Raw genomic sequence first — 11,247 nt, 5'->3', positions numbered from 1 at the left:
TTCATATACGGAAATAAATTAACTGAATTGAATTGTTTCAATAATGTTCGTTTCGTTATATAGTAATTACAATATTTAAACGAACCGAAGAAAACAAAATGGTTGAACATGTGGAATTGCGGGTGCAGAAGAACCTATTAAATCCACATTTTGACGGATATAAATTGTCTCTTGACTCTTTACCAGTTTATTCGAAAGAACTGGAATGTGGTAGGTTTGAATAATATTTTAATTATTTTTTAGAGTTGCGGGACGGCGCTATTTAAAATATGTTCAGCATTATATTACTTAATCATGATTAGTGATAGGCTACAGCCTACATGTTTGGCTTGTTTGTTACCGTCATTACTTCCACGTGTACGAAACACCCGACAGCGGAAATGATATTTCACTAAATGAGTGTTTTATATAGATGTGTCCATTAGGCCCATACTTTGTCATTGGCCAAAAAATCTTTTTGAGTGGAGCATTTCACTCATGAATGATGAATCACTGTCTTCAGGTGTTTAAATGTTTTTTTCAAGATGTCTAACAAACTAAAATGTGTGTGCCATCATCGCAGCCATGCAATGTTGAATCCAGCTTTTGTGGGTTACTATGTCTCCTTAGAATCTTTGTCCATTGTAGATTCAGATTTGCAGAATGGTAAGTATTCAGCATTCGTTATTCAGGCCATATACAGACCTGAAAATTGTGAGAACGATCATTTCATGGTGACAGGTCGTTTCTCCCTAAAGGCCTACGTTATTACTAAGGTTGACGACAGTCACTTTTTGGACCCTTGTTTTGACTTTGTACACAATAAATAAAACATGTATCCAATGGTAAAAATTTTTATATGATATATTTGACAAAAGGTACTTTTTATTTCTTTCATCTTTTAAAACTTTAAACTTAATATTTTGCCAGAATTATAAAATATAAAAAAATACCGACCTGTAAACAGCGTTGTCTACTTGTTATAGAAATTTGACAGGGGTCACGGTTAGTAGACCAGTTTTTATTTTAATGTGGCGAAGCATTGTAATAATATAGCTAATTTTTTATTTGAATGACGTCACTTTGCATCTCCTTACAAGTCACAATAACCATAAACAGGATACATGACGTTTCCGGTTTAAGAATGCTGAAAAGATTTCAATGCAAAATTGCTATTGAATTTTTTTTGTGTGCACATTACTAATGCACCTGAATGTATTTCAAGAAAATCTTGTGATTAAAAAATTGTACCTTTTACGAAATATGGATTTCAAGTGAAATTAGGTAAAGATATGCTATATTTATTATGTACGAAGCCAAAACAAGGGTGCGAAAAGTGACTGTTGTCGACCTTACTTCGCCTGAGTCATTTTGACCAGAAATAATATCTTTGTCCATTTTTCAGGGATGTGAGAACTGCGGAAACGCATAAATGTGCTTTGCCATTTTGTCTAAAAACAACAAAAACATGATGTTCAATACTGTTGACCACACAAGGTTCATTTGCATGTTTTCACATGATGTGCAGGCATCGAAATAAGCATTGTGTCTGGTAACCCATTTACAGGTTACCACAAAATATAGCCTGGTAACCACATCTATATGAAAATTAGAACATCGGTACGAGAAATGAAATGCTTAAACACTGATTGCTGAAATTGCTTGCAATTGCACAAGTGTGCAAGAACATCGGTGCAATTTCGTAGGAGAAAACAATACGCGAAAGTAAATTCATCTAGTGGATGCTGCTTAAAAGTTAAATGCAGAATGACTATAATTGCTTGTAATTGCACGAGAAAGTATGAGAAAATGAAACACAGAAGTCCGGAATGCATTGCCTGGTTTATGTTCGGAAATGAAACTACCGTTTGTTGAATTTTTTGTCGAGAACGAAACACCGTTCTCAACTTTTCTTACATGTGGTAACCTCCCGGTAACCTGAACGACCATTCTCGACTTATTTCGATGCCTGGATGTGTGCCTTATATTATAAGTTATAACCAGTTTAGATCTGTTAGCATTGAATGTAATTTTTGGCGGTTCCAGGGATAGCAAACAACAATTTTCCTTCAAAGGTCCTTGAGTGGCCCCTGGACCCCGGCCGCAGTTGGCTTGTTTGTTCCAGCCCCTGTCACATCCCTGATTTTTAGCTTTAAAGGAAAGCTGTAGACTGGCTCTAATGTAAAATTAAACAAATGTGGAGCCTAAAATGAAGAATGATGCAATAAAATGTTTAATATGTGCACAAGTTTAGGAATAATTGACAATATTAACACAGATTGTTTCTCACGTGCATGGATAAAATAACTACGCGAAAAAAACGTGCATTGGCTGCGATGTCGCACATGAAACCATGTACTTTTTGATAGATTTGTTTATATTAGTGCTTTGATCAATGACTTTCTAACCGTTTATGTTTGAGCCTGAACGTTCAGGACATGATAGTGGAACAGACTTTGACACTGGATTATATTCAGGTGATGAACTGGAAGAAAATGTTGAAAATATTGCGCTTTTGGGAAACTAAGATTGGTGTTCGTGTGGCAACTGCAGACCATGGCATGGGCATGGTAAAACTCACTAAAAGAAAGTATCTGCTGTTTGGAACTCGACTAAATCAGCGACAAAATGCAAAGTAACAACTTGCAGTGCATTCTTGAACATTGTGATCTCCAGATTGGGCCGATTCTATTTGTATTCAGAAGTCACCAGGACAACACTTCCATCCAAAGCAGACAGACAATGCGATAATTACACAGAACCACTACCAAATAGGTATGTAGCTTCTAGACCTACATTCGGTCATCGATAACAATTTTATTGTAATTTGTATACTATAATTCGATTAAAGTTACAGTCTCTGGTTACCATATTATAACATCATGTACAAATATGAAATACAAGCTCAAATGCAGTTTTAAAAGACTCGTGTGTGTTCGCTGTAAACGGAGATCATCAAAAGTATATGCTCGATTCGTCGCCTGTGCCGCCATTGCTCGGCAAAGCACAAACAACAGCTTGTTGTCAGTTTCAATTAACACATGCGTTTGCCGATTTCAAATTGTAGGGTTCATCTCAAAAAATGAAATTAGAAATCTTGCGCTGTAGGAAGAACGTTTGGTTGAGGATACGATACTAGAGTCTTTCGTTAAAACCGGTTTGATCTTGACAACATATTATCAACAATCATACCTTCCTATTTCAGAATTAATATTTTATAAAGTGTTAGTAGAACTTTCAAAGTTTAGTTTGTATACTAGTAACACATTGATCATGTATATATTTTTTAAAATAAAATATACTAAAGTAGACAATGAACGTTTTCACCTCTTAATTTTACGTGTCTTAAAATCGACAAATTCAAATAAATATTCTTTCGTTTGGAAAGGGTAAAGTTAGTTTTTTTTTGTTTAACGACATCATTGTTAGAGCATATTGATTTAATAATCATCTGCTATTGGATGTCAAACATTTGGTAATTTTGACATATAATCTTAGAGAGGAATCTGGTGCATGTGTAGTGTTTTCCTTAGAGAAATTTGGCAACGCATGGTAGACAACATTTTGGGGGGCAATTTTGACCATTTTCAGGACACTTTTTTTTTTTGCATTAAAAGACAAAAACAATAATTGAAATAAATGTAATTAATGCTCTTGCTTTAATAAATGAATGGCAAAATATATAACAGAGAGAATTAATTAATGAAAAAGGCTTTTTTAATCTTGGTGCAGCATGGCACTGATTATGGCAAGATGGTGCTAGACTAGTGAGGCATGGTGTTGCACCATGCTAAAACAAGCTAAGGAAAACACTAATGTGCAGGGGAGAGTATTGGAGGTCGAAACAATGAAAAAGGCTTTCTTAATCTCGGTGCAGCATGGCACTGATTATGGCAAGATGGTGCTAGACTAGTGAGGTATAGGGCTGCACCATGCTAAAACAAGCTAGGGAAAATACTAATGTGCAGGGTAGAGTATTGGAGGTCGAAACTCTTACCTGCCCAAGCTTAAAACAAATTGAAATATATTTTCTGGGGGAGCATGGCCCCATATAAACTTTGCTCAACACAGTCTACAACCCCAACCCCGGTGAAATCTCTGCACACCCGCTACATGTGTTTTTTTTAGCAAGGGATCGTTTATATGTACCATCCCACAGACAGGATATCACATACCATGGCCTTTTATATACCCGCCAATGGGGATCGATCCTAGACTTACCGCGCATTTCCAAAAAACACCTTTGTAGGTCTAAGTAATGAATAAAAATAACATATTGTGTTCAAAATGTTATGTAAATTGAACACAACGCCCTCTTCCTCTACCCCTAGAGCGTTACGTAATTATTAACACCCCCTTACATATAACGTGTATGCCAACCATTGGCCACTATCAAAATTTCATGGCAAATCCCCCACCAACCCCTGGAAAGGTGTACCATACCTCTGTGGATATAAATATGTTTTGGAGATATGAGACGTAAAGTCCCAGTTCTACTGGCGTCCCACTAAATGAAGAAAAACAAAGCTGGCCATTGCGTTTGTAGTTGACCTAGATAATGTAGATAAACGAGCAATGCGAAACTATAGCGATGTGGTGGACCTTTTATGTACCAAACAACTGAATCATCTATTCTAAATGCTTAAATAATAAAAAATATTCCAGGGACTGCAGCTTTAAGCAAGTACTGCTTTTGATATTAAAACATAATGTAAATGTAGTATCGAATACAAGAAATTTAATTTTCATAAATACTAGCAATTACTTGTTTTAAATTAGGGCTCACACGTGAACAAATTTTGGTTTAGCATTTCCATGAAAATTATTTTTAAAATTATTATTGTCGCCACTTTATATAAATGATAGAAATAGGCTAATTTGGCAAAGGAAGGGGCGAGTCCTGTACATTTACACAACATACTACAGTAACATATTAGAATAGGGATACTGCACCCATATGTAATGTATGCAATGGTGGAATATTTAAAATTCCACCTAGAATAAAATGTTTGTTAAAAGTAATAAAAGAATCCAATTGTTATATTTACAATTTTTTTTAAATATTTACCAAAATCATTTATATTTTTACAGATATTGATCCACTGTTTTACGTTATTATTTTTAATATAATTATTACTTTGTTGTGAAACATCTACACTTCTACACTTACCTTTTGTTAAGTTTGTGGGGGTAGGAAATCAGTTGTAATTTCATCAGGTATTGTCGGTTAAAGGTTTGCACCAACCGATAAACTTTTGATGGTACAATCGGTTTAAATTATATGAAGTTAGGAAAGATTTGAATTATTAGGATACCCAGATACATGTTCATGTGCTGTTTTCACTGGGAAGGATCCCACAAATTGCTAATTTTACATTTAGTATCTATTTTAACACATACACATGAAAAGAAACCCAAACACCCAGCATATTCACATCAAATCATTCAAATTATAGACACAATTCTACAGTACTTAACGAACATAGCCCCCATAAAAAAATTTGAAAAGCAAGTGTTGCCTAACATTTCTAATTTGATGATTAACATACATGTCCATTTGGATAAAATTAATGTAATAATAGTGCATTGCCATCATTTAATGGCCTCCGCAAGGCTCAATGGGTAGGTGTAAACCACTTGCACCAACCAGTGATCCATAACTGGTTCAACTATTTTTCTTTTTTGCATAAAATAATTTTGACAAAATAGACTGGATTTGATCGGAAATGCTAAAAAAATGACCTTTATTTAGATATTGTATATATATTTCAGCTTTTAAAAGATATTTTCAGCTTTTATTTTAAAATAGGTATCACATCACTGTTGTAATGTTAACAATTTTTGACACTAACAAAACTCCTATTTCTTTTCAGGACTTTCAGGCATCACGCCTATCAACAGTTTACCTACTGGATTCAAAACAGACTTGGGCGATATGTATAGCGAGTTATTCCATCATGTGCTGTGTGGAAAAGTCGAGATGAATTTCCTGCTCATGTGGAGTATACGTTGGGTTTACTGAAGCAGATGGCTGATCCAAATGGATAGCTGGATGTAGTATTGACACTAAATAACAATTATAACATAACCTTCCTTGGTAAAAACTTGTATAAGTGTAAAAAAAAAAATAAAGCAGTTTAATTTAATTAGTTGTGTTTAGGTTCTTTGTTCAGTTATTGTGTTACACACATATGTTTATGATACAGGTAACAAAACTACACCAGTTTTAAAATATCTATAGACTATGATCTTCAAGTGTTTAATGGTGACATTCTTTCAGGTTAACAACAGTTTGCACATTCTGGAATTGTGCTTTGTCAATTGTTCATTTTTGTCTGGATATCTTTGGTAACGATGTTGTTGGGTAAAGCTGGTACTGCAACTGAAGGTAGTGTCAGATTGTTCACTCCATCAGTTATGACAATATCCAGCATGTTGTCGAGGTAACCATAATCTTTCTTTTCCTTAATTGGTTTTGCAACCCACTGCTTGGTCATTTTTGTCAATACCAGATTGTATCTGTTCTCTCCATTTACTTCTGTCTGCTGTCTGCCTGTGTTTCTGGATTTCCTGCAAATCAAATACTGCCATATTAAAATTTAAATATTTGATTTTAATATAATATAAACATATATAAGTAATAAGTATACACATACACAGAGATTATGGTGGTTTATCATGATGTCGCCTCATTGGTTAGTCAGCTTGGCCCAATCGCAAAACTGTCCTCAGGTTACTGTTCAGTAAAGAATGCCTCCTAACATTATCACAAAGCTTATGCATTTGGGTAAATACAAAAATATACATGAAATGACCAAATATACAATATGGTATAAAATGGTAAACAACTGACACAAAATCATAGAGCTTACAAAATGGTATAAACTTGGTACCAATTGACTAGGATATGAAATGACCAGGGCTCCATTCCACGAAGCGATCTTAGCCCTAAGATCAACTTAAGTGCATAGGATAGCTATGCGCCTACGGTAATGTTAGTGCTAAGCTTGCTTCGTGGAATGGGCCCTGTATGATACAAAATCAGGGCTCGAAGTTAACATTGGCAATTGCTGTAGGTCACAGGCTTTACTGTCAACATTTCTTTTTGCTACCAAGGGTCGAAATTGTTTGAAATTCATTCATCTGCTTCAGCTAACTACAAAGTCTGCCAGCTCGATATGTTTGACACCAGTGTTTTGTTAAAAATAAAGAAACATTCTGATAAATATTACGCTTCATTATTATAATTATTTTCATTTGTGGTGGAATAAATTTTACAAGTATTTCAATGTAGGTATATGTTTGACTCGAACAAATGTGAGAGCAAAAATGTAAAATAATTGACAATCTGAGATAATGAATCAGACATTTGGTACCATGGTCATTTCACACTAAATCTGAGAAGTCATTTTATACCACCGGCAGGGTGTATGAAAACAGCATAGGGCAATTTAACGTTGTCTTGAGTCGCCCATCTTGCGCATTCGTTACAGCATATTATTTTGGTATGTTCAAAATGTAAGGTTTCGTACCCTAGTTATTACATACCCTATTCCTTTTGTACCAGTATCAGGGTTTCTGCCATAGAACCATACCCAAAAATTTCTTTCTGGCAGGAACATTGAGTATATAGCAAGCAAATCGACCAGATCATAAAAGCGGTTGTAGGCCTACTGCATTTTCCCCACAAAGATTGCAATGTTTTTTATTTAACTTTATTTGACAGTAAAATGTGTTGAGTACGTCGTTAAATAAAACATTTCTTTCTTTTTTTCTTTATTTTGCCAGTTGGAAATTCAGAAGACGTTATTTCTGTCACAACAGTTATAACATAATGGACCAAGAAAATATTTATTTTTATTTATTAGGCCTTCTTTTCAAAATTTTGACTTGTTTCTTTTTTGTTAACGGTTACAAATTTGCAAGTAAGTCACACAAAAAACCAAACAATGGTACGAAATGACTAGAGTACGAAATGACTTTTTGCAATGGTACGAAACAACCATATTAGGTATGAAATTACCATGGTACGACTTGACTAGCAACCCCTATGTCACAATTCCCTCAAAATTAGTCTCACGGCCAAACAGGCTGCTCCTTATTTTGCATGTTACAACATTTATTCATATTGGCATTAATTACTACCAAACAGCTATATAGGATTGCAAACTAATTTTGAGGGTAGAATGATGGAAATACATGCTCAAAAGTTCTCAGGTTAGCACATTTTGCCCAAATATCTATAATTTTATCCCGAATTTGAGGTTTTGCTCCAGTACGCTTATAGGTCTAGACTAAATGGCCTTGCCCTCAAATTTGCCAAGTTCAAGGCGTGGATATGGGAAATAAAAATTACAGATAGATTTTTGGGAATGATGCCAAATATTTATATAGAAACAAACATAAATTAGTTAATTAGTGACATAAAACCTGGGAGCCAATATAAATACATATATATAGATAGATATACAGTCGGACCTCATTACAACGACCACGTTCGTCTCTGGGTAACTTTGTCGTTCTATCGAAATTACCGTTATAAAAAGTTGTTTGTTTAACGACACCACTAGAGCACATTGATATATTAATCATCGGCTGTTGGGTGTGAAACATTTTGTAATTTTGACAATCTTAGAGAAGAAACCCGTAACATGTTTCCATTAGTAGCAAGGAATCTTATATGCACCACCCCACAGACAGGATAGCACATACTACGGTATTAGATATACTACTCATAGTGCACTGGCTGGAACGAGATACCGACGGGTATTGACCACAGACCATTATTAAATATATTATTATTATTAATCAAGGCCCATTCACTCGTATTAATCTTTCCATGGTTAAAGACATCTACGATTGGTACCTTCTTCATTTATAAAATGTCATAAAACTAGTAGACTTGATTGTTCGAAGTTAATCCTTTAATTTATTTTCAAAAGCAATACTCGTCTACAGATTTAGCCGACATCGGTAACTCGGACATCATGTGACACTGTCTGCTCACGACGAGATCAAGGATGCCAAATGGCTGTGTATACTGCCAACGTGTTATGGCATCTCTGATTATGTAATGCCGTTGTAAAGAAGTGTTTTCAGATGTCAGATGTACATTTGTTCCTAATTTGCGACGGTCGTTGTAACAATGTCTGACTGGATATAGATAGACACAGTTTTTGCTAGAAAGAAGTTTCTGGGTATGGCTTTACGGAATTGAGTTGGGTGGGGGGGGGGGGGGGAACTGGCAGTCTAGTCTCGCCCAAAAGATAATGGAATTATTTTCAATTGACTAGAAATATTGATAATCGAGAGTTTGAAAACAAAATGTTCCCCCAGCCCGTGTAGATATATATATATTCAATGGCATCGGTTACAAACCTGTGCAAAGAGTAACAAAAATTTAAATTATACTAAGTATACATGTATATCTATACAATTTCTAGTTAATAAACAAACAAATGACAGTTAAATTTCTTTTAATTTTAAACTTATTATTAATATTATTATTATTTTAAACATGTTTTAAAGAATTATTGGCAAAAAAAAAAGAAGAAAAAAGAGGCCATTTTTTAACACTTGCTCAGGTGCCACAATTATGACAATATAGATGAATTACAGTAATCAACAATGCCTGTACCACAGTAATAATACACAATAAGAACACGTCTGTTTTATTCTGTATCTATTATGAATGGGGCGAGATGTAGCCCAGTGGTAAAGCGCTCGCTTGATATGCAGTTGGTTTGAGATCGATTCCCGTCAGTGGGCCCATTGGGCTATTTCTCGCTCCAGCCAGTGTACCACGACTGGTACATCAAAGGCTGTGGTATGTGCTATCCTGTCTATGGGATGGTGCATATAAAAATCCCTTGCAGCCAATCGAAAAGAGTAGCCCACAAAGTGGTGACAGTGGGTTTCCTCCTTCAATATCTGTTTGGCCCTTAACCATATGTCTGACGCCATATAACGTAAATAAAATGTGTTGAGTGCGTTGTTAAATAAAACATTTCCTTCCTTCTATTATGATTATATAAAAATATATATATAAAATAATAATTTAAAAAAACCGTTACAAACCTCTTTCTTGGCAATTCTTTGTTCTGAACAAAGCATCAGTCAAACAGCATTCTGCTTTACAGCCACGACATGGTTAAAAACCGCTGAAACAGCATCGTGCTTTATTCAATTATTGCCTTGTTTTAACAGTACTGTTAGTAAGTTCTGCAAACAAATCTCGCTCAAACATCTTCATACTAAAATGAATCCCGCACAGAACAGAGTGTTTTGTGACAACATAGTTCTTTTGCCGAAGGTTCTGTATACTTCGTAAGTTTGGTAAATTTTCTCTCACCTGTATGAGTGTATCGAGTAATACCCAATGCCTCTGACCCTACTTGAGTCATTACTGCAGTCGACAGATGCACAAAGAACAATTTTCCATTCATAGAAACACGATTCCTCTGCGCGTGCTGTAACCTCACCATGGTGCAGGGGTGTAACATTCTCTTTGAGAATGGCCAATACAGCACAACATTGAAGTTTTGAGTAAAAGTCAATATCTACATGTATCTGATATTTGTGATTTTGCACAGTTCTTTACACTGTGTTTTTGTTTAAATCTTGAATTTTTATATTAATGTTGATCATCACTTTATTTGTTTGCATTACCATAGTTTGTCACCCAATAGCCGATGTATTTTTCGTGCTGGGGTGTCGTTAAACATTCATTCATTCATTGTTTAAATCTTGAATTTTTATATTGATGTTGATCATCACTTTATTTGTTTGTATTACCATAGTTTAACACCCAACAGCCGATGTATTTTTCGTGCTGGGGAGTCGTTAAACATTCATTCATTCAGAAACACGATTTCTCGTGAACAAAACATAATAACAATTGACATAATCGGTGAAAAGAGCTTCCATTATGCGGCCATTACGAGTTTTCCCTACATGGCTGGTTCGATTGTGACATCATGCACGACATTTGTAATGTTACAAAAAGAAGAATTCTGTTTTTTTACTTTCGTACACGGTTGAGCTCTTTTTAAATATAATTTTAGTTTTTTGAAATTTATATATAATTTTCCCTAATACTTTGTAAAGCTGTTAACCGATTTTATATAAAGCCCTGTAGACTCCAGGACCCCTTTAATGTATTTAAATGTTTGCTGGATCAAACCCCATTGGTGGACTTGTTGGTCTATTTCTCGTTCCAGCCAGTGCACCACGACTGGTATATCAAAAGGTGTGGTATGTGCTATCCTG

At 35.0% G+C, this 11,247-nt stretch overlaps 1 protein-coding gene across 2 annotated transcripts in view; it reads left to right on the top strand.

Annotated features, from left to right (window-relative positions):
* Positions 1–94: 94 nt before the first annotated feature.
* Positions 95–11,247, top strand: part of LOC121388863 (nudC domain-containing protein 1-like) — a 41,642-nt gene continuing 30,489 nt past the window's right edge. For both annotated transcript variants that reach the window (XR_005960015.1, XM_041520383.1), the window contains exon 1: positions 95–210. Coding sequence is in view for 1 of the 2 variants with exons in the window: in XM_041520383.1 (XP_041376317.1) it covers positions 99–210 (112 nt within the window). In the remaining variant the exon portion in view is untranslated. The remainder of the gene's footprint in view (positions 211–11,247) is intronic.

The sequence above is a fragment of the Gigantopelta aegis genome, chromosome 14 (genome assembly GCF_016097555.1).
Source record: "Gigantopelta aegis isolate Gae_Host chromosome 14, Gae_host_genome, whole genome shotgun sequence".
Lineage (NCBI taxonomy): Eukaryota > Metazoa > Mollusca > Gastropoda > Neomphalida > Peltospiridae > Gigantopelta > Gigantopelta aegis.
The sequence above is the reverse complement of the archived record's forward strand: the minus strand, read 5'-3'. Positions and strand labels throughout refer to the sequence as shown.